Raw genomic sequence first — 25,123 nt, 5'->3', positions numbered from 1 at the left:
CTTCACCTTTATGCTTATATAAACACTCAAAACGGCTTGCAATAATAAAAACAGAATAAAATTTATAAAACAAGAGCATCAACCCAACACAACTAAAATCTGTTTTTTAAAAAATCCATATAATGAAAACTGACGAATGATTTTTGAATGTTAAAACATTTGATGAAATAAACTGTAAGGAAACACCACTCCACAGCTCAATTAAAGTAAAGTACAAACATATTTGGTCAACGGGCACGCCTACCCTAATATACAATTTATTTGCTGTAAATTTCAACTTGATTAGATGGGGTCATTGCACCACATAGCTGTTTCCATAGTCCATAGTACACAAGTATCTAGGGCAACTCCTTTGGACTTAGTCACACTCGGACACACATTTTGTTTGCCTCGTGTCATTTAGTGATTCAAGACTTAGTGACTCCCAGGAGGCTCTATGCAAGATTTTATTCAAAAAAGTGAATTGATCCTGAGCGGGTGATGTGAAACTTCCATCTGTGATTAAGTGAATGCGCAAGCCTGTGCAAAACAGCTCGAAGGGCTTCTACTCCTTGGATTTTTAAAAGAATTCTACTTGGAGATGCTAACATAAAATACTGGCTGGCAAAACTGAAGCATGCATGTATTTTTCATATTTCTATTATAAAACACACATGAGCTGGGGTTGGACTAGAGCGAGAACACTGGTCGCCTTTATTTTAAAAGGGGAAACACGCCCACACACACAAGCCATTCACACTCGGGAGGCAGTGCACAAACTCTGTACTTTCGGTAACTAGTGGGAGGAATCGGCCACCTTAAACTTGAGTACTTTATCTTAATTGAGCTGCGCATGTCAAGCGGGGCATCGTTCAAACTCCCCCAGTCAAGGGCTCTCCAAATGTGTTTGGACTCATCATCTCTAACCAGCCTGGCTATCTGGAGGGCTCCAGGTTAGAAAAGGCGAGGATAGAAGGAGCATGATGAAATTCAATGAGATGAGCCAAAGAACCAGAGTGAAGTCACCCTTTTTCATAATCTCAGGCGTCAAAGTGATAAAATCCTATAAAAGGCCATGAACGGTCCCAAAGCAGGAAGCGAAGAGTAAGATACCGTATAGAGAAGTAAGAAATTTATTACAAAGTGTAACAGTAAAGAACCCTTTAGGTAGCCAGATTTTTTTTTCAGCACATATGCAAACGTAACATGAATCCCCGAGTATTTGGTCATCACATCTGTGTTTCACGCCGGAAAGAACAGGAATGACAGTAAGGCAAACACTAAATGCATCGAGAAGAATACCCAGCACGTGTGAATTCTTTCCATTCAGATTTCTGCGAGGACTAGGATAATGTGGACCTTCTTGTGACAGAATTAATCATTAATCATTACGTTATCTTCTGACATAATCATTACGTTGTCTTCTGACATAAAAAGAGAGAATGGAATGGGGTGGACAGTCAGTCCCTAATGCTCTTTTTGCTTGAAAAAGTTATTTCTTAAGCACAGTACTAAAATACACTGTGAATAATATAGGAAACGGCACAATTTCAAGACTTAAGTTCCTTCCTTACGTGATCTAGATAAGCAATTTCTAAAATTTGTACTTTTGAAATAGAAAACTTTAGTAGACATCTAGACTGTTATAGCTTTTGAGTGTTTTTAATTAAGAGACAATTTCCTAGCTCTTTATGTCGCTACTTTTAGATGAACTCACCTTCTACTCTATGTCCATCAGATAAGAGGAAAAACCAAGCAAAATGAAGCAATGCTACATTTCACTGATTTTAGTGAAAAAAGACTTACATTAAACGTTAGTTCTGACTGAAATCTGTGAGAATTAGTGCTATTCGCTGACTGAAATATGCCTCTACCCCCCCCCTTTTCTGGATGTGTGTGGGGGCACTAATAGCTGCTATTTCAAATGCTTATGGAATGCATCAAACTCTTTCAGGGTGACGTGTGTCATCTTGTTTGCACCATCAGAAGGGAAAAAAACCCCAATTTTTTGCAAGTAGTATCAATTCAAAATTGCTTCTGTCACCTGGATTTAAAAATGCTTGATCTGCCTCATTCCAATATGAAATATAGCTTCACTGCTTATTTAAAAGCCCCCTCTCCCCATTTTTAAAATGGCAGAGTCCATATGATGATATTGCTCGAAAGGTTCAGTCAAGCTTGCGGATCAAGCCTCCTATCAGAGTATTTTCTCTTTGCCCCATGAATGATGTTCGTTTTAAGTCAGCTCTTTGAAAACTGGTTTATACCAAAATAGAAATGGAATATCTGCTCTGCAGAAGGGCAAACTCGCTTCTCCTTGATTGATACTCAGTTGTCAGCAGTGAACACTCTGCAGTCTATGGCAGAGCACACTTTGTCATAGCAATAGTTGTGTTTTTTGGTTGGGGTTGCTTCACTCGCTTCGGCATCGGCCACAGTGATGGGACTGTCTCTTGCAAACACTTCTGTTGATTCTCTCCATATGCAGTCGGCGGTCACCTTGAAACTATAATTGTGACACTTCGGTCTAATCACTTGAGTTGCATTGCTGAAAATCTGTCGGCTATTTGAAGTAGCAATTTTAATTTTCAGCGCTGCATCCACTCGATCCACCACCGTGTAAGTGGCAATGCTTCCGTCATCGAAGCCTACAATGATGTTCAGGTGCCTCTGGGAGAGCGTAAGGAAAGTGGGGGTTTTGTAAAGGGAACAAGCACCAATGTTTTTGCCATCTGCCAACCTCATTACAATTAAGATAGAGATTGCACTGTTATCATCATCGTCTTCCCCAGTGCGAAAACAAATGTATACAAGATAGCGGCCATCCTGAGACAGCTTCTGCCTCCAGATAATACCAGAAGCGTGGACCACTCGAAGCTTGCCACTGTGAAGGTCCAGGACATTGATGTTCTCATCCCCACGGGACATAATCCCCAGTTTCCCATTGGGTGATATTTCAAAATCCTCCAGAGTTTTTAAGAAACTGTTAGGCAGCTGTACACGTCTACAAATGACTTCTTCTGTAAGACTACAGATGTTCACAGTTTCAGCAGATGTTATGAAGACCACAATATCGGGGCAGTCTGGGATCAGTTTAACATCCACAACGGCGATGCCATCATCGCAACAAAACTTCTTGGTTATGCTTCCAGTCCACAGGCTCACTGCTAATACTTTATTTTTTGTCATTCCAACGACAAATGTGTTCGCGGTGGTGATAAATGCATTCTGCAAAGCAACAAGAATGTTGCAAACCCGGTGGCCTGTTGCTAGTCTCCAAACCCTCGATGCGTTTTGCTCACAGAGGGAGACCACAAACTGGTCATTGTGGGTTATCAACAGCTGGCATATCCTTTGCCCATTTATGCGGAAGAGATTTTCGCCCGAACCCGTTTGCCACACGTACTGGCTGCATTTGTCATCAGACGTAATCATCAATTTCCCGCTGGAAGTCAGGACACAGTTTTCGACTAGGCTCTCATGCTTAAATACTGCTTCAATGAATCCTGTGCTGAAGTTCCACTTATGTATAGCTTCGGATCCATCCAGCGTGTAAATCGCTTCACCTTTGGCGGGCAAAACCAGTCTTTGGATTGGCTTGCCAGTCTTGTCAATGTTGGACATCGCGGTTATAATATCGATGTCCCATATAGAAAGGACACCACTGGTAGATAAGGAGAGCAGCATGTTATGATGACTTGACTTAATTAATCTGACAATGTTTCCTGAGATTTCTTGTAAGCTCGCCATGCACTGCCCAGTATCTCTCCTCCAAACAAAAATGGCAGAGGTATTTTCAATAGAAGCAACAATACAGTCCCCGTTTTTGGATAACACTGCTGATACAAAACGCTCATTATGTTTCGCTCTAAACTTTTCAGCGACTTTCCACATGCTAGTGTCAAGGAGCTCAATACTGAGAGACTTACATATTAAAATTGCACTTTGGTCTTCAGCAAGTTCAATACTGACAAATTCGCTATCCCCCCTCTTGCAATCAAAGTCATCGGTTAACTGGGGATGGGCGATTTCCTCTGTGTTCCAAATAGAAAGGCCCCCTTCGCTGTCCACCATGACCATTTCTTGAGCTGCATCTAAGACAAGAAGAAACTTGACAAACCCTCCGGAAAATTCAGAGGTCACCGTGGCTAGCTTGTCCCCACTGCCTAAATGGAATATCGATGCAGTATTCAGATATTGTCCACAGAAAGCGTACATCCCATCTCCAGAACACTGGACGCAAGTTACTTCATACCAGCAGTGGAACTGATAAAGTGGCCATCCATAAAGTAGGTCTATCACTGTAATGTCTTTACTAGCTTCTAGCCAGGAGAGTACATGGTTTACCGACAGGGTAAATCCATTTATAAAACTTGAACCAACTCCCATTCCACTATGCTTTGATCCTTTAATTTCCACCTCAGAGAGAAGACAAGAATTTAGATTGTCATATATCAAGAGGGTGTTCTTGGTGGTGGCCACCACAAGATATTTTTCATCGCTCGTCAGCTTCATGCCCAAAATGACTGATTGGGCAGTTGTAATTTGCCTTAATAGCTGGCGAGTCTCTACATCCCAGGTACTGATTGAACCATTTTCTAGAGCAACGATGACTACACTTGGATTAAAGGTAGGCAGGATTTCAGTCACTTGAGAGCAACTGGAGGATAAAGGCAGCCTTTCAGGGCTGTAAGTTACATCCATAGAAGAATGCAGTGGAACAATGGAACAATATTTAGGGCCGTCTTTGTCACATTCCAAAAGAAGCTGTCTCAGTTTGGGCAAGGAACTCACTACCGGAAGAAGCCTCTGTTGTAATTCAGCAGAGAGGGTCCCTGGATACTTTATCACTTTGTATTTTATGCCACGAAGCGTGGTGGCAAGAAACTTCAGCTCTTTTTCTTGGGAGTAGTTATAGGCCAACTCCACATCAGAAAGGGCTTTGTCAAATTGCCCAATTTTGATCATGGTGTAAAGCCAGCTGAAGTTCATAATGACGCCATACAAAATGTCTTCCGTTTTCCCACATTTTGTCAAGTGGTGCAAAAGCTCTGTCATTTTCCTGTGGTTAATGAAAAAAATGTCCGGCTCCAAAGGGTTGCACTGGAATACCCAAGGCTGATCTGGCGACTGCCTATCAAAATTTGTCTGGTCCATCATGTGTTTATCCTCATCACTCATGCTCCTGTTGTCACTGTCCAGGCAGCCATTCAGATACTGGTCTTCACCATAAAGAGATTTCCTTCTGCCTCTGGACCAAACACCTAGAAAATACTCTGCCATTACAGTATGCATTTCATGAACATCTTCTTCATTGTGAAGATACATCTTTTGGGCAATAAGCTGTAGGTGCCGATTAGCCCAAACTAGAAGAGTGACATTTTTAACTTGTCTTTCTATCAGGTATCCACTTAACCCTTCTTTTAGTTTTGCAATATAGATGTAGGGTACTCTTAATGGATTAAGGTTTCTGATGCTTTGACTTAGTTCAAGCATAACAGTATTGTCAAGAGCTAAAATGTCTTCCAATTCCATTTCACTCAATCCAGATTTGGACATTGTGATATAGCCAAGGGCTCGGGATAAAAGTTTTGGCCCACAGCTGTTCTGTAGTGACCAGAACATCTGTTCTATACTGTCATGAACAGTGACACAGAGAGAAGACCCATCAACATCTTTGTGAGATCTCCAATTCCGAACCTCTCGGAAGGTTAAGTTTACAAACATAGGCAGCGTGCATTTGGAAAAAGCTTCATTGACGTAGATTTGTTGACCTGATGTTACTTTTCTCTTCACTTGGAGCAACTGATGTTTGAGGACTTGACTGCACATCTTCCGGTCCCTCGCTGTCACTTCAATGTAATTATCTTCATCATGAATAAGGCTCTTCAGTTTTTGCAGTATTCCATGTTTGTTTGGCAGTGTGGACAAGATAATTCGCACTGAACGGGGCAGGTGAACAGGGAGCCACCATAATTTCCTAGCGTCATCATTATCAGCAAGATGCTCTAGAGCATCAAAAATCAAAACCAGAGGTCGAAGAAACGAAGATTCATTCAAAAGGTTAATGAACAAGTCTCGGAGATCCTGGATCTTCTTCGGGTAGCTTTGCACAAGGCATCGATAGTTAGCGGCTAACTGTTCGCAAATACTTTGAAGCAAGTTTCTAATGTCTGCACTCATTTCTGTGGTTCCTATAAACCTTATAATTACTACAGGATCAGACTCTGGTCCCATTTCTTCCTTCAGCCAAGCGTAAGCCTACAAATGTAGAAGGGCAAATAGGTGAATTGTTCGAACTAGCAGACCTCATCAAGACACACAAGCAAGAAACACATAAGCAAGAGACATAAGCAAGAAAATATATTAAGCAGTTTTACTTAGGGGCTATTTATTAAAATGTTATAGTGTTTATATCTCCTTCAAGTAGGACAAGGTTAACTATTTGAATTTTCTGCATCATGGAAGTAGATACCACAGGCTATTTTATTTTTTTCCCGGTTTTCTACACTTACTGGAATACAGTAATCTCTTTTTCACTGGGCGAACAAAATATTATCATACAACTGTGATTGCCTATTTGTGCTAGCAACAGAGGACAACTCATTTCTTAGTTATCTGTATAATACCCAAAACAATTCTGGGAGCATTACATTAACAAAAAGCATATTCTATAAGTCGGTAGCCTGCTATTTCTAATATAAATGTCACTTTTATTATTTTACTTCTCTTTCTGGTTTGCTTAACAAGTGGAAAGTTAGAGATGTACTAGACAATTCTAGATATTATAGAGATGAATACATTTTGTTAAACTATGCTTGCTTTACAAAATTATGGTTTAAATTCAAGTTTGACCAGTATAAATAATGGTTAGGACTATTCTATAGGAGCTTAAAGCCACATTGGACAGAAAGTTACAATGATATTAAATTATAGCAATTCAAGCATGCAGATATCTTTCAGAAAAAAAATGACCAAATGGTTTGGAAGAAACATTCTAATTTTAGAGTTGGAAGCCTGAACGTGAAATGACTCTCTTAAAGTTGTGTTTCAGTTAGGCCCCCAATCTTGAAAATACATAAATTTATATAATGTCTATGACTTGTCCTTTAGGTCTACTTTTGCAGAACCATCTCCTTTCAGGAAAAGAGAAGATCATAACCAGGTTGCGATAATGATCTGTCAATAAATAGCATAAATGGCATTTATTTATTAACAGTATTTCTAGGTTGCACTACAATAAACTTCTCAAAATATAACAATTACAATTGCAATGCAGTACAGTAAAGCTAAAGAGAGCCCTAAAGCATAATTTTGTAAAAAAAATTGGGTTTCCACTTACTTCCTTGAAATTATGATGTCTTGAAAATCAATTATATAAAGATAATCTATGCTAATGGGAAAAGGGTGTTTGTAGGCCACAAAAATGTCAAAAGCCTAGTCAGAGACGCCAGAGTTGCATGGGACCTTTCTTGTACAAATGAAATAATTTCGACAAATTATTAGCAACATTGCAGCCATTATTTTGCCTTGGAAGATGACCTTCTACAAGCCAAAACAGGTGAATCTTTCAACGTATATGAGGAAGGTGATAAACAGATCCCTTTTCTCACCAATTAGTACTCCAAGGAAGTATTTTTCAGAACCTTAGGCTTAAATCCATCTCTGCTATTGGTTCTGGGTTGCGACAAGCCAAGATTTTATCAAAATGGTGATTTGCCACACTGGTATAGAAGAGGCAAAGCTTGCATCCTGATGTTGTAATGCACCTTTTATCATTTGTCCCCCCTCTCCCCATAGATGCCCAGGATGTTGCATTCCATTATCTCTCTCTCTGTATCTATCTATGGCTGTACATGCTTCGAAATAGATTCAGAAGATTGACGGAAAGAAATGCTTTTTTTTCAGGCTTCTTTGTGAGTCTGAAATAAAGTTGTGCCTGCTTTAAGAGTCCCATTAACTTCAATGAGTCAAATCCTTTCTCCTTTCTGTATTCTACTTTAAGAATAGGACAATTAGGGGAAGTATCTAAAGAAAGCTATAATCATAGGTTGCCATAAATAGACTTAAAATAAAATGGAGACGTGTTTTCCAATTAGGTTTAAAATAGCAGGGAAAAAAAACATTACAGGAGTGCTGATGGTTTTTACCTTCTTTGCCACTTCTGCTAATAAAAATGTTTTTCCAGTGCATGGTCCTCCATAGATGATAAGAGGGTTAATGTGGCCCATTTTCTTAGGTAGGAGGTATTTGCGCATAATATTTCTAGCATCACATCTGTATTCATAGAATGAAGAGTAGGTTTTACATAGGGAAGAATGTTGCAGGACTTCATCATAGATCCAGTCTGTCTCTATGTCAAAATTCTGTTGTACTGTTGCTTGGATAATATCAACCATGTCTTCATAGAACTGTTTCCCAAGCCCTTCAATGTAGTGGTTCTCCACTTCTTGGGTGTACCCATATTTGATGTCACAATGGGTAACGGAAGTGTAGACCCTCAAATTTGATGAAGCAACAATGGTAGGAACAAATTCATCCCTGAGTTTGATAAGTTTCTCAAGTGCTTCTGGGTCCCTCAGAAATTTTCCACCTGCATGAAGTACATCCATATATTTCTCCATCTCGGGAACTTTAACAAAACGTTCAATGTTAGCAATCTTCCGAATATAGCAAACACACTTCTTTAAGAAAGCTGGTGTTTGTTTTCCTAAGGCGAAATCGAATTCATCTTCGATAGCTGGGAGGGGGATAAAAGAATAAGAGAAAATCTAAAGATCGTAGAAAATAAAGTTAAATGTGCTCTCTTGAATCCAAATCTTTACTAGCTCTTCCAACCATTTCCCCATATTCTGTTCTTGGGGTCAGGAAGACAAAGCACTGTGCTCCATGCCTCGCCTTTCCGATCTCTTCATCATTCAGGAGTGGGACTAAGAGTCCGAACGTAGGAACAGTTACACATATGATGAATAATTGCATACAACTAATGCCTACAGTTAAGATGAAATGAAATTGCTTTCCTTTTTTGCACATACTTCACTGATCATGTGCCATCCTATCACTGATCACCAGTATTTATCTGTCTGTGCACTGTGTGCCTGTATTTAATGTTTACCAGAGGAAAGATATCTCTTTGCTTGACTGTGTTTCATTTTCCCCTTTTCATACAGTATCTTCACAGCTGTCTTAAACATCACCTTAATTTCTTCTGATATCTCCTGCCATTTGCTCTCACTGACAGGGTTTGAAGAGGCTTCCATCTTTAAAGCAACAAGAAGAAAAGAAAAAGAAAAAAGATCAGTGCCAGCATTCATACAATTGCAAATAATCAGGGTCAAGCGCAAGATGAATTAACTTAGCGGATCATGCAAGATAAGTTAGCAATATTAAGATAACTGTTAACCGCATAGCACATATTCAGGATAAAGAAAGGCTCGTAGAGGTGAGTTATCCAAGGCTATTATAATGACTGCATGCCATTCTCTCTTGCATACCCACAAGCTAACCTTAATATTGATTTATGTCACTGGAAATGCAGTGTTTTTAGTGGACCTGGTGAACTACTCAGTGCTGAAGATAAACCTCCAAATGCTACTATTAGTATTCTACTCAGCCCCTCTATGCAGAGTTACAGGAGAAAATCCAACTCCTTCCTGTTAGGTTTTCCTATTTAAAGGGGACTTTAATGTAGGGAAAATTTATCCGCAACTCAACTGCACCTCAGCCTTCTACATTACTAGCTTACTTTATTGCGTGCATCTATTACTCTTTATACACATAGGTCTGATTTATACACACATGAATGAAACACATAAAAAGGACACCTTTTCAGTGGAAGATGTGTTTATGTGGAGTTAAATTTCTCCAACTGAAGTCAACCATGTCAAAAAAATGCGCGTTTGGCTACATAGGGCTTCCAATGCCACGTACGCTGTTTATCAAAATGTACAGCCCACCGTTTGGCAAAGGACTCAAGTTGTGATCTCTAACATGAATGAGAAGGGTAAAACATGTAGGCACAACATCAATAATCCTGTCATCTAATCTTTAAATTATAGCAAACTGAAGTAAAAAAGGCAACATTTACAGGAGATGCCCTTCAGCTTTGATGTGCTGCTTTGCCAAAATTATTTCCAAATGCAAGTGTTGCAAGACAGACGGACGTTTAAGAAATGACTACAGCACCGTTTTAAAGTAGCTATTGCATCTTCGGAGAAAGGGGAATTCATGCGACTGCTTCAGGTTCTTGTTTTGTTGAAAAAAATACTTCCGTAACAATATGCACCGATCTGAAGGAAGGAATGTTTTTTAAATGGTGTGCTTATTCAAAGTTGGGCAGTGGTGTAGCTGTGTGATGCACAACAGCATTAAAAAGTAAGGGTTAAGTGTGGATTTCCCAGTGGCCAAAGGAGAAGGTAAGGAAACATGTCTCAAACAGGCTTCTCAATAAAATATCTCACCAACAAGAGCAGAAGTTCATTACACGCCATTAGATTGAGACTGGGTGGCTTAGTGGAATTATATTAAGTAAAAACCCCACAATATATTTTTTAAAAATTTTATTGGATTTATTAGTTTTGGTAGACTCTCAAATGTCTCTGGCCAGCTTATATAGTTAAAAGGGGGTAAGGAAAAGAAAAAACAATTATAAGAGAAAAGGATGTGTATACTGACTACATTACAAAAACCCACCAAGGATTCCAGGCCTGGGAGCAAAGCCCTGTTTTCAAAGATTTGCTGAACCCTTTTTGGGTGGGAAGAAATGGAATTTGAAAAAAAAGAGAAAAAAACAAGAGAGTGGGCCGAGGTAAGCCAGCCATCACAGTACTAGGATAAAATCTTAGTGTGGATTAGATTTAAGCCAGGAATTTCAAACCTTCCCAAAATACTGTAGTTTGTTTCAAACTTGATCTTCATATTCTGTTTTTCATTTGAAAGTCTCAAGACAGCTTATAAAAATATATAACAAAAACTGTTAATGCTGTCTAGTTATGCATCAATGGAAAATATTAGAATATGCATACATGTGTGGGCGTGTGCTTGGGTGTGCACGCCATAGTTTATTTTGCCCGTTAAGAAGAAAATCTAAATTTCTAGCCACTCTCCCATATAAAAATTCTACTCAAAATCTAGGGGATTTACACTACTCTTTGTGCCCCATCTGTTTCCTTTCTGAAAATTGTCTCCATGGCAATCATCAGCAGGGAGGGACATGGCTTTGCACAAGATCTTAATGATGGAAAGTTTCCATGGCAACTTTCCCATGCTGTTATTTCCTCCCCATCTCCCCCCAGGGCTGATAACTTGAAGGACTCCTAAACATAAAACAAGAGTCTTGGATGGGCAGATGAAGGAATGATTAATCTCACTGCACCCAAGGGGAGTGGGAATGTAGACCTGAAAAAGTGTAATTTCTCAAATGCATTCCTCAATTTCTAGGTAAGTTCTCAGGTTTAGCCTTCAGCTTCCTAGATGAATGTTTCTCAACCTTGGCAACTTTAAGATATGTGGACTTCAACTCCCAGAATTCCCCAGCCAGCTTTAATGTACTTCAGCTGAACCAAGTCAGCTACTCTTGCATCAGTGGAAAAGTACAGTAGGAAAAACTACTTTCCTCCTTGTGCTTGACTAAACATTTATGTGATTTCACTTTAAGATGTGTTCAGTTTGAAATACAAAGAAGGTTGTTGGCAGATGATACTAAAATCACTTTTCCAATGAGCTAAAACTCCTCTTGCATTTATTGGTCTTCAGAAGGCAACCTAGCAAGGAATTCTGAATAGCATTGGTTTAGGATCTCATTGTACTGTACCCAAACTCCATAGTTGAGGAGTAGGATAATTAATTCCTATAAATGACTGATTCTTCTCTCGAGTGTCAGGAAGGATGCCAACTAGAATTGGTTGTATATTTTTGTCTGTATTATGGGCCCTTGCCAGCTTAGAACTGGATCGTGATAAACTATTTATTACATTTTACAGTTGATAGGCATAAATCTCCATCAACCAGTGCAGCTTTTGAACACTTTATGTATTTTAGGTCATGCCCATAGCATTGTCCTGGTCATTTAGTAGAAGGAGAAAGAGAAAAAGAGAAAAAGGGAGAAGAAGAAAAAGAGAGAAAAATAAATATGGGGAAAGGCTGTGGAAGTTAGAGCAGATTAGCATGGAAGCCATGATTTGCATCTGAACTACAAAAATGTAAGACCTTGATTTCAATTAAACAATCTTGACTTCCTGCAGTGCTTTTTCATTATCAGTGTTCTCGCTCACAAGGAGGGCCACATGCGTGCAGCTTTATGTATGAAGATGTTCACCAGGTGGACACTGATATCTCTAGGCGGCCCACATCATTTGAGATACGCTGACATGGGGTGAAGCTTAAATGGAGTGCTCACAGGTTCATCAACCTGGCTAACATAATTCCTGAATAAGGTTTATATTTACAGTAATTGATACCAATTTGCCATGGCTTTTCCAAAGGTATCCTGGGAACTGGAGTTTGTTAAGATTTTTGGGTCAGGTATCTTTAGCCTCCTCAGAGAACCTCCATTCCCAAAGAAGATTACTATGAAACAAACCTTCTACATATAGACATATCCTAAATCAACATCACATGAAGAAGATTTACCATATTGGGATTGCTCTTCAGCATTTCAGATTTTGGTTTGAGGTAATAAGCTGGGGGTACTGCATTCTCATCTCGGCAGTACCATTCTTCCAAAATCCTTGTCTCCAGCTTTGCCTCAATAGCTGCGTCCAGAATCATTTCAAATTCTGAGGATTCCACTTCCCCTGGTATTCGGATACCTCCATATTTTTCTCCCAAAAGGCCCTGTTGTACACACAACAGAGAGTAAAGTTTAGTAATGATGCTAAAGACATAGTCCGTAAAAGCTTGGATCCTAAGGGGGAATGTCCCACATGCCATGAATGTATCTGGTATCTATGTACTGTATTTATTGGTGTATAACATGCACAGGTGTATAACACACACCTTAATTTTAAGAAGGACGTTTGAGTAAAAAACCTTAGATTTAAAATAAATGACTTGGAAGCAAAATAAAGGGAGCTCTGAACTTTTTGTTTATTAATATTTATACCACTTATGAAAGGAAAAGCACCTCTTTGAACGAAGAAAACTGGCGCTCCCCATCGCTTGAGTGAGCGCCTGAGCTCTGCAGACCAGGAGGTGAGCGGCGAGTGAGTGTAAACCGGTGCTCCCGGTGCTCTCCAGCGCTTGTGCGAGCAAAAACCTGCGCTCCCCATCTCGTGTGAGCAAAAACCGGCGCTCCCCAGCGCTCGTACGAGTACTGGAGAGTGCTGGTTTTTGCTTGTGCGAGCACTGGGGAGTGCAGGTTTTCGCTTGCACAAGCGCTGGAGAGCACCGGTTTTCCTTCGTGTGAAATGGGGAGCGTTTTCACTCGCTCGCTCCGGAGCTGCCCCGGTTACAGCCCTGGCTCAAATGAAGGCTCTGCTCTCCCAGCCCTGCTGCTTGAGTAACGGCATATAACACGCATCTAGGATTTCAGCCCCAGATTTTAAGGGAAAAAGTGCATATTATACACCAATAAATACGGTACTCTATTTTATTTTTTCCTGGAATCATCAGCAATGCTAAACACGGCTGCAAGAAGAACAACTTCCTTATTTCACTGAGATGGAACGTGCATAGAATCAAGCTCGCTATCATCTTATTCACACTTACTTGCGAATATTAGGACTTCCCACAAAATGCCTATTTCACTCAAATTAAAACTGGGGATGCTCAGAGCTGGGGATGCTCAGAGATAGATTCACATAAAAGGAGAACGCACACGGTGCCCTTCCACACATGTACAGGATGAAATATAACAAAAACCAGAGATCTAGTTTGTTTATGCAAATGCCAAACTGATAGGACTCTGACTCACTCAGAGAAATTCCCTTCATGAAGGAAAACATGTGTGGGTAGAAGGAAGAGAGAAAGGGGGGACTGTTCCATAACTGACAAGCTTAGCTTTACCAGAACTCTTCGTTTTTCACCACTGATCATAGTCCTTTGGTAGGGATGCAAAAAGCATGTTCAGAAGCTCTTTCAGTATTTTCACCTTGCTGATGAGACATATAACAGGTCTTAAACCAGGTCTTTATTGTACACTGCCCAGAGTCAATTTGGAGTTGGGTGGGGTCTAAATTGAATTAATTAAATTAAATTAAATTTGTTATTTCCCTGCTGCCTCTTCAGCTGACATCAGTATTTCCCCAGCATGTCTTTGTTAGCGTTGTTCCTGGATCCCCTCTAAAGGACCAGGTATAGAGTTTGGGAGCTCACCTGGACTAGATGCTTAGATCCAAGTGGATGTATACACCATCAATGCTTTTTTACCAGCTTCAAATGATTCAACAGTTTCAAGCTTACCTAGGAAAAGCTGTCTTCATCTTAACATCACATGTCATATTGCTTCCAATCTTGTTTACTGCAATGCGCTACATATTAGAGGAAACATGGTCCAGAAACTACATCTTGCAACAGTCAGAATGCTACTTCATTTCCATTAGGAATCCTACCTTACATACACTGTTCTTGATCCCATAGTCAACACTGAGCCTCCAAAATTTAACAGCCAAGAGTCTACTGCCAACACAACTCATCCCATTGGTAAAGTGGGGGGTGGGGGGAGTGGACAGCACTCTATAGGGTTCTGCATAGGGGCCCAACTATTTTAATCGCTGATGTATTGCCCTGTGTCAGTGAGGGACTGCTCCATTTGCAGAAACTTATTTCCCAGGATGTGTAGATAAAAGTCGCTCCCCATTTCAGAGCAGATAGTCCTGAAATGAAGATATGCTCCCCCACTCAGAATGGAAGTTCTGCGATATAACACAATGCATCTCACCACTCATTTTCCAGCAGTGGAAAACATTCTTCGTATTCAGGACTGAAATACTACGATGTGGAATAATACTTCTGTAATACAGAGATAGGTGGTTAAAAAAACCACCTCTCATTGAACTGCAGAGTCTTCTCCCCCCAGCCCCTTCTGCAGATTACTTTATCAATTTTGAAAGGCATCAATCCATTACTAACTCAATATATTCAATTATACATTCCCACAATGAGAAAGGGCCTTTTAAAACATTTTCCATGATTTTTTACATCATTTGGGAGGGTTTATACCATGTTTTTTTTTTATTTACAAAATTAATAAACATATTCCATTCATCTACCTTTAAGTCTAATTTTGCCCAATTCTTAATTACCCAAAATGTAACTGTCAGCTTTTCTGATAATGCAATATTCGAAACTGTTGCATACTAATCACACAAATGTGGCCCACTCAAATTGTTCCAAAATCCTGCTGTCACATAGTGATCTGTCATCATAAAATGTTCTACAACAATTTATGTTTTAAACTCACATTTGAAAGGACAAAAATGTTTAATAATGTGAATGGCAGAATCATATCAATTTCCTGATGAGTAATTCAGCTTACTTTCATGAAAACCCCTTTCCATAAAGTTCTTTCCTTATTGCTTGTCCACCATAAATTAAAATATGTTCTTTTAGTTCTGCATCCCCTCCAACAATTTAACGAGATGATTTTACTAATGCTATAATATACAATAATCTAAATGGGGTATAATGAATAATTTTTGATGACAATTCTTTGACTTGACTTGACGAAATGGATTTATGAGGAATTTTGTTAGGCACTATTTGTTCTATTGCCCAATCCAAATGTTATTTCTAAATGTCTGTCCCATATTTTTCTTAATATATTAGAGTTCCCCTTTCCCAGATCAATCTTGGATAATATTTTATAAAATACTGATATTAAACTCAGTTCAGTTTTTGTTTTTCCCATTTAATTTATACTTTTACATTCCTGTTTCTGTTATTTCACCTTTTAAAGGAATCTTCTGATACTGTATCATTCCAACTAAGAAACTGAGATTCCTTTCAGGAACAACCAAAGAGTCTCCTCTCTGATAAGACTTCTCTCTGTCAACTTCCTGCAGTCAGAATAAACCTGCCCTCTTCCATTTATTTAGTGCCTCTGCATTGTTCTGATCCATAATCTGTGTTAGGCAGAAGAACTTCTAGCACTTATATTGTATGTACAAGGGTGGGTCTTGTGTACCCGTTGGAGAGCCTTTCAGGTAGAAAGGAGAAATAACTGGAAATAACCTATTTTCGATAAGCCTTAGGTATCCTATAGTGAATAAATACTCATGTTCTAGTGAAAAGTTTCCATGATGCTTATGTTTGGATTCAACTAATGTTCTGCAGAACCCTCAGGTCTGGAGTCTCCAGATGTTTATTCAGGCATAGAGAAATGGGCATCTGAAAGGTAGAGATGGTAGGTCAGGACCCCCTATACTCTTCCAGCCCCAGTGTCTCTAATCATAATGACTTGAAAAGAGGCTGAATGGTATTCTGCATTCATTTCTCCAAACTGCATGGCTGCTGGTTTCTAGCAGCGCATGTTCTGCCAAATGTCTATTAAGTAGCTCAAAGTTGTGCCAATGTAAAAAAGAAAAGAAAAGAAAAAGAAAAAGAAAAAGAGGAGAATTTATACAATATGGCTGCAGAAAGATGAACTGAAAGAGATCCCCTGCCAATTCTGGCATCTTCAGAGGCAAAGGGAATATATGCAATTAGATTTTGACAGCTGAATTAATGCAGACTTTTCCTGAAATGATGTATGCAAGGAAAATGTATGCCAGTGCTCCTTGGTGACACGGCTACAAGTTATAAATGTGATAATGGTTCAGCCAGAATGTTGAAAGACAGACACAGATATGGCAGTAAAATAATTCTCAAGATTTTGCAATCCAGACTTCAGCAGTACATGGAACAAGAACTCCCAGGTGTACAAGTAGGGTTCAGAAGAGAGAGGAGCATGCAAAATTACACTAGTAAATCTGATAGATAATAGAAAAGGCAAGGGGGTTCGAGAAAGAGAGCTGTTTTTGCTTTATCAATTATACAAATGATTTGATCATAGATCACAACCACTTAAAAACATGGCTGTACTGGGCCACCTCATCTGCTTATGGAATACTTTGTATGCTAACCAGCAAGCAATAATTAGAACGGAGCAACTGAATGGTTCAAAATTAGGAGAGCAATATGCCAAGATGGTGATCTGTCACCTTATTTAAATCACACACAGAATATAACGTGAGAATGCTGGACTAAAAGAAATAGAAATTGGAATTAAAATTAAAATTGCCCAGAGCAACATTGACAACCTGGGATATGCTGATGGCTTTGATGGCTGGAAATGAGGAAGACTTAAGGAATCTCTTGCAGAAGGAGAAAGAAGAGAGTGCATACACTGGTCTGCTGTGCAATATTAAAACAACTAAAGAGCATGTCAACAATGCCAGCCCAATGAAAACAGAGTAAAAGTTGAAACAGTACCAAATATTTATCTTCCTAGTCTCAGAAATTTACAGAAATGGTGACTATACCCATGAAATACAGCCATATGCTATTTGAGTATAGATGCAGATGTAGAGAAAAGATTAAAATGTGCAAATACATCACACTGACAATAAAGGTACATATAGTTAGACCATGGTTTTCCCAACTGTAACATAAGGATTTAAAAACTACAACCTCAGAAAAAAAGCAGTGCCTTTGAATTGTGTTACTGGAACCACAAGAAGAAGAAATCATGCAGTACTAGAAGATGTAGAGTCAGACTGCTCACTGGGAAGATGTTTAATGAAACTAAAGCTTAAATATTTTGAAACTAAGGGGAGAGTCATTGGAGAAGACCCTGATGCTTGGAAAAATCAAAGGCGAACAAAAAGGAGCCAAGAGAAGTTAAGGTGGCTAGATACTAACACTGATGACACAAGATGAACTTAGAAGAACTCAAAGAAGCAATTGCTGAGAAACAGATCGGTGGAATGATATCTGTTTGTTCAGCTGGAAGTGGACTGAACGGAATAAGAACAAGAAATGGGTCAATCGGTATAAAATATGTGTCCTTAAAAGTGTTTTTGATGCATTAGCTCATGAATCCTCTAGATCAGGGTTCCTCAACCGTTGCAACTTTAAGACGGGTGGACTTCAACTCCCAACTTCTGGGAGTTGAAGTCCATCCATCTTAAAGTTGCCACGGTTGAGGAACCCTGATCTAGATGACCTGAACTACAAATCCCAGCAGCCCCCATTAACAAGTTTGAGGCCTGATGTGGGCTATTGCTTGATAACACCTAGGAAGCCATAGGCTTAAGCAAGGTATGTAAAAAGTCTGGGTTTCCCCCCCCTTACATTCTAAAGACAGGAGTGATTAAATGTGATGGTTCCTCTGTTTTTTCTATCTTTTTTTACAATTAGATTTTTAGCAATCCTGTTATTTCAACTTACATGCAAAAGCACTAATTTAAATTGTACTCTTCATCAGAAGTGCTGTGATGGAAAAATCACAAAATATATATGCATATTTTACAGCATAATTTCTTTTCATTTGATTTAACCTCCTTTCAATTTCTAATTGATGTACATAACTCAAACAGAATTAACTCTTTCTTTTCCCAGCTGTCAGTTGCAATGCAAGAGAATCATGAGGCAATATGTAGTATTTTTATTAATTCCTCCATTGTTCACAGTGAATCTCAATATTCCCACCCACACATCCCAACTGAAAGCAATGTGTACATTAAGCACTATGTACAGTAATGCATTCATGGGCCTGGAAATTGTTAGATCTAGCCACCAGATGGCATTATTTGTTCTAATAATTTGTTTTTTTAAACCATCATATTTACAGTAACAGAAAATTAGAATATATGATTATTTATATTAGCAGGTGTTAGACATAAAACGTTGAACAGCTGTTGGACCAATAATTACATATTCTTATACATTCTTAATATAACTCAACACCTGACTTATTGACTTGAAAAATGATTTCTTTTTTTACAATTTTGTTACATATTAAGCCCACTTTTCCTCCAGATGAAATAGAATATAGCCTAAATTAGGCCAGGGCAACGAAATTAACTAGTTCAGTGACTCATGATTGAACAAGGATGTGAACACAAATCCCACTCTATTACCCTCCACTATGTCTTTGAAGGAATCATTTTAAAATGACTTCTAACAACAACAAAGAATTGCCAATGATTATATTCATTTTTTTAAAATAAAATTTTAACAACATTCTGTTTTGGAAATATAAAATTCATTAACCAAAATGTGTCATGTAATGAGAATTAGCTGTGAATAAATAGGATGAATTTGAATCCACCCTCTTAATATTCAATATCCCTTTTGTATCTATTTTATTCCTAAGCATTTAACTAGGAGTTATTTTTCTTTTATTTGAACACTATCTAGCACATTTAGTACTTTACAAATACAGTTGAGTATTTTACAGAAATCCTGTTCAATTGTAAAAGATTTCTCTCTTCATTTTTGGATCCTTAAACAATTTGATGCATATGATTTCTTTGAGGTGGTCTACAGAAAGCCAGAGTATAGTTTTATGACTTTACTTCCTATCAAAATCAGAACAAGTTATTTCTTGTTGTAACCAGGAACTCACAGACATGATCCAACCAGCTATGAATGTTTGCGGGTATGGCTCATAGCTGCGTATTAGAAGCTGTTACATAGGATTTGTTTTATGGAAGTATATCTGGTTTCTAGGTAGCTACTGGGCCACATGGTATCCAGGTGCCAGAAAGTTTTGAGAGCTGCATTCATAAGGGTCAACATATCAGTGCCTTGACATTCTGAAGTAGAATTGGCCCAGTACTCTTCTAACCAAAGATATGACTGTCAGGGCCCTGCGAAGGGAGGAGATTTCTTAGGCCAAGGTCAATGCTTTGCCTCCTTTTGTGGGCAGGCTTGTGAAGACCACAAAGATTCTACCACCAACACGGAAGACAGTGAGAGATGTTAACCTAGATTTGGATTAGCTAAAGACAGAAAACATGGTAGAATGCATTCTTCCCTGTCAGTGTTGTTCAATTGTCTTAACTGATGGCTAATTTGCTTGCAATGAAATCTAGAGCTTGCTGTCATGTCTCCCACTCGCTTCAACAGGAAGACACCTTGCAAACCATTTTTAAGGGACATATTATCATAATGTCATCTTCATCTCTTCCCCTGCCAGCATTTGAGGCAGCTTGAAGTCAGCTTAATGTGTTCCATGGTTGAAGCTGTGCTTCTCCTCTTCTTGTTGCATGAACAATCAACAGTGGTTTGGTAATCAGTCTAGGGAAAGACATGCTCGGGGGAGCAATCTGGCCCAGCTCTTGTTGTTTGCCTTATCATAGGCACGCCTTGTCTCCAACAGTTGCCATTTTTAAACCATTAATATATATCAACAATTTGAATGTATCCCATATTCATACCCATTCATACCCATTCATACCCATATGAAAAAATATGGGTCCAGTGAACATGGGGTGTAGCAAAAAAGGTTACTCTTTGGGATGGATTTACAGTTGTGGACTGATGACAAGTATTTGCTCGGCTTCTGAATTGGGTCTCCAATGATGTAATGGAAGTCTTATCTATACTGCTTTGTGGTGAAGGTTTAATGCTATGACTGAGCTATTTTCTACGTTGATGCTTTTGAACTTTTTCTTTCTCTATTCTTTTTCTTCTGCATGTTTTCTGTTTTCTTTATTTCTGTAATATTGAAAAGCAATTAAAATGATATCAAGAAGTGGCTCGGATTTGTTGGACCGCAGATACACAGCTCTGTATCACAGAAAGAATGTGTGGAAAGGAATTTAGCAGAATAACTTTTGTAGGAAAATATTCTTGGGGCTGGTGCTTAGGTGAAAGAAAATTAAGAAACTTTATTCAGGAAATAACCTACGGATTGGAAATCCTAAGTTATACAAGTCTATCTACAGTTAAGAGCCTTTAGTGTGCTCTACTCCATTATGAAAAGAAAGTGAGTTGGGTGAGAACCTGAACTGCATAGGTTACAACTGGAAGAAGAGGATTTAACTGAGAGAGAAAGGTGATAAATTATGGTAAGCCCTGAGAATATCCATCTAATCAATAGGAGGCACATTATGTAGAGACATGGGAAGCAAATCCCTTTCTGACTTCCCCTCCATCTACTGCCCCCAGTGGTCAGTAGATTTATGGCTACAGAAAGTCAATACTTGCAAAGTTGAATTCCAGTTAAGTTTCACATGCTGCCTAGGTTGTTTTTCATTTAGATGAACATCTGCAGAAGAAATGACCAAACAGTGGAAGGATAAGATGAGAAGGCCTTTTTAAACGAACAATGCAAAGAAATCGAGGAAAACAATAGAAAGGGGAAGACTAGAGATCTCTTCAAGAAAATTAGAGATATCAAGGGAACATTTAGTGCAAAGATGGGCATGATAAAGGACAAAATAAGGCAGGGACCTAACAGAAGCAGAAGAGGTTAGGAATACACAGAAGAACTATACAAGAAAGATCTTAATGTCCCTGATGTCCATGCTGGTGTGATCACTGACCTTGAGCTGGACAGCCTAGAGAGCGAAGTCAAGTGGGCCTTAGGAAGCATTGCTAACAACAAAGCTAGTGGAGATGACAGTATTCCAGCTGAGTTATTTAAAATACTAAAAGATGATGCTGTTAAAGTGCTGCACTCAATATGCCAGCAAGTTTGGAAAACGCAACAGTGGCCACGGGATTGGAAAAGGTCAGTTTATGTTCCAATTCCAAAGAAGGGCAATGCCAAAGAATGCTCAAACTATCGCACAATTGTGCTCATTTCACATGCTAGCAAGGTCATGCTCAAAATCCTACAAGCTAGGCTTCAGCAGTATGTGAATCGAGAACTACTAGATGTACAAGCTGGATTTTGAAGAGGCAGAGGAACTAGAGATCAAATTGCCAACATTCGCTGTATCATGGAGAAAGCATGAGAGTTCCAGAAAAACATCTACTTCTGCTTCATTGACTATGCAAAAGCCTTTGATTGTGTGGATCACAACAAACTGTGGCAAATTCTTAAAGAGATGGGGGTACCAGACCATCTTACCTGTCTCCTGAGAAATCTGTATGCGGGCCAAGAAGCAACAGTTAAAACCGGTCACAGAACAACCGATTGGTTCAAAATAGGGAAAGGAGTACGACAAGGCTGTATACTGTCACCCTGCTTATTTAACCTATATGCAGAGTACATCATGAGAAATGCCAGGCTGGAAGAATCACAAGCCGGAATTAAGATTGCAGGGAGAATCATCAATAACCTCAGATATGCAGACGATACCACCCTAATGGCAGAAAGTGAAGAAGAACTAAAGAGCCTCTTGATGAGGGTGAAAGAGGAGAGTGCGAAAGCTGGCTTGAAACTCAACATTAAAAAAACTAAGATCATGGCATCTGGACCCATCAATTCCTGGCAAATAGAAGGGGTAGAAATGGAAGCAGTAACAGACTTCATTTATTTGGGCTCCAGGATCACCGCAGACGGAGACTGCAGCCATGAAATTAAAAGACGCTTGCTCCTTGGGAGGAAAGCTATGGCAAGCCTAGATAGCATATTAAAAAGCAGAGACGTCACCTTGCCGACAAAGATCCGCATAGTCAAAGCTATGGTTTTTCCAGTAGTAATGTATGGCTGTGAGAGCTGGACCATAAAGAAGGCTGAGTGCCGAAGAATTGATGCCTTTGAACTGTGGTGCTGGAAAAGACTCTTTAAGAGTCCCCTGGACCACTAGGAGGTCAAACCAGTCAATCTTAGAGGAAATCAACCCTGACTGCTCATTGGAAGGACTGATAATGAAGCTCAAGCTCAGATACTTTGGTCGCCTAATGCGAAGAGAGATCTCTTTGGAGAAGACCCTGATCCTGGGAAAGATGGAAGGCCAAAGGAGAAGGGGACGGCAGAGGATGAGATGGTTAGATAGCATCACTGAAGCAATGAGCATGAAACTGAGCAAACTCAGGGAGGCAGTGAAGGACAGGAAGGCCTGGTGCGATGTGGTTCATGGGGCCACGAAGAGTCGGACATGACTTAACGACTGAACAACAACAACAATCATCTTTCTAGTGTGCTCCTTCAAAACTTTTTTTTTTAATTCAGGTGCTATGAATTTTAAACAAACCTTTAATTGCGTTAAATCAACCCCTCCTGAACTATGGAACACAGTCTTTGGAGAAAGGAAAGCCTGCACAATACTATATTAATTATTTCTTAATATCCCTGGACAACGGCAGTAACTACAGTTCTTTCCCCATATTGTCTGGCTGCATGCTTTCTTAATAAAAGGAATCTATTGCTTTTAACCTTATCCAAAATGTCAGATACAGGGAACAATATAAAACACAGAAGAGGCAGTTTTGCATATGACTAAGACAGAAGATTCTCTGAATGTGAATATTTTTAAAACGATCTCTGGATTCAGTCTGCATTATAAATTGTAATGCTTTTAAAATCCAAAATGTGATTAGAAAATTGTTAGAAATGAGCTACAATTCAAACGTGTTGGCAAAACCAGCGATTAGGAGCAAATGGTATGTCTACATAATAGAGAAACTGCCAACAGGAACAAAGACAACATTTTTCTTTTAGGAGTAAAAGCATAGGGAACTTTTTATGGATGCACAAAAAAAATTAGAGAAGTTTTCAATGAATTGACTGAGGAGCATATATTTTAATTGCCCTTGATGTGAGATTTATACTGAAAGGTCAAAAGACCAGACAGTTTTTCAACTTTATAAAGACAGAATTATTTTGTGGAACTGTCTGAAGCATCTTTTTCCAGGTAAGAACCTTATGTTGTTTCCCTTAGCCTATTTGGTGAAAGCAAGGTAAGTTTGCAGAATTCTGCAAAGTTTCTCCTAACCAGAAATGACCAAGATCAACACTGTCTGAAGGTAATGAGTTAGCTATTTCTGCAAGAGAGACACTTGTAGAAATAAGGGAATCTCTCATAAAATAAAACATGCAAAAATGCAAAACACACAAAGAAACCCAAGAAAATGAAGTGACAGAAAGAACAAGTAAATAAGTCGAAAGGAGGAAGGGAGGGAGGGAAGAAGGTGATATTGGCTAGTTCTAAACCAGGGTTTTTCAAACTGTGTTCTGCAGAACCCTAGGCTCCATGAAAACTAGATGGAATTTTGTAACAGACTAAGGGTAAAAAAAGTTAACTTGAATGCAGCCAATTTTCTATCATCAGAACTTTATCTCCTGATCAGGGGTTCTGGAGATTTTTTTTTAAATGAACAGGTTTCCCAGGCTGAAAATGTTTGAAAATCCCCACTGTAGATGAAGGAAGACAACTAAGCTGGCATATGGAAGAGCTCTGTGGACTGATTACATTTAGTCTATTTCAGGAATATTTGCAGTTGGGCCAATGTAAGTTGGGTGCCCTTTGCGGAAGCCAAGCAGATGAAGCTTGCAATTGTAGTTTGAACACTTCTAAAATGGAGCTCATGAAACCATAAGCCTGAAAGAAGAGCCACACATAGGACCATAAAGTAGTACAAGGTGTGATTTCTTATAAACAATCTCCCCGGCTGTAGAAAGTTTCAACTCATTGTTCTCACTGTATATCTGCCGTATGTATGACGCACCAAGACTGCAACTAAGAACTTAATTAGAAGGCTACAAGATTGATTTTGAAGTAGCAGACAAGTTACTTCAAGCAAACATAGATATGGAGCTTCTAACCTTTACTGACTCCCTAATGATGTTTTGAGAGTCTTCTAGATCCCATTGACCTCATTTTCCCTAGCATCTCTCCTACATGAAAACTTTTGCAATGATAAGAATTGATTAAGTAGGTTACTTTAGATGAACCACTCTCTTTCACTGTGAATTCCACTTTCTGCAATACAGCAATAATAATTAAGACTGAATTTAGCTGATTCTTGTAAGGATCGCCCAATAATATGCACTAACTGGGCTTGATGTTCTAAGATTTCCCACTGTCTTGAAAAAATCTACCTCACATTGTGTACTTAATTGCAGATATACAATGGAAACATTTTCTACATAATAGACCTATTCAGATTCAGTCTCCAGAAAGTACTTCCAACCATGAAGGAGGACCAATGTACCACCTGTCTGCAACACTTTAAAGCATCTGTGTCTTTTCCCAGGTTTGTGTGGCTGCTTTAAGGTATCAAAGACAGGTGGCATGTTTGTGCTCCCATGGGTGCTAAAGCACTTTTC

General features: G+C 39.1%; 1 protein-coding gene across 1 annotated transcript in view; it reads right to left on the bottom strand.

The window, feature by feature from the left end:
* Window positions 1-2,307: 2,307 nt before the first annotated feature.
* The window catches only part of NWD2 (NACHT and WD repeat domain containing 2), a 61,712-nt gene continuing 38,896 nt past the window's right edge, over window positions 2,308-25,123 (bottom strand). The window contains exons 4-7 of the mRNA XM_088131562.1: window positions 12,610-12,813; window positions 9,095-9,239; window positions 8,130-8,719; window positions 2,308-6,240 (exon numbers count right to left, since the gene is read on the bottom strand). Coding sequence (XP_087987688.1) covers window positions 2,308-6,240; window positions 8,130-8,719; window positions 9,095-9,239; window positions 12,610-12,813 — 4,872 coding nt within the window. The remainder of the gene's footprint in view (window positions 6,241-8,129; window positions 8,720-9,094; window positions 9,240-12,609; window positions 12,814-25,123) is intronic.

Source organism: Python bivittatus, unplaced genomic scaffold (assembly GCF_059951505.1).
Source record: "Python bivittatus isolate LINGU-HERP-01145 unplaced genomic scaffold, Pbiv_v1 ctg000960_np1212, whole genome shotgun sequence".
NCBI lineage: Eukaryota > Metazoa > Chordata > Lepidosauria > Squamata > Pythonidae > Python > Python bivittatus.
The sequence above is the reverse complement of the archived record's forward strand: the minus strand, read 5'-3'. Positions and strand labels throughout refer to the sequence as shown.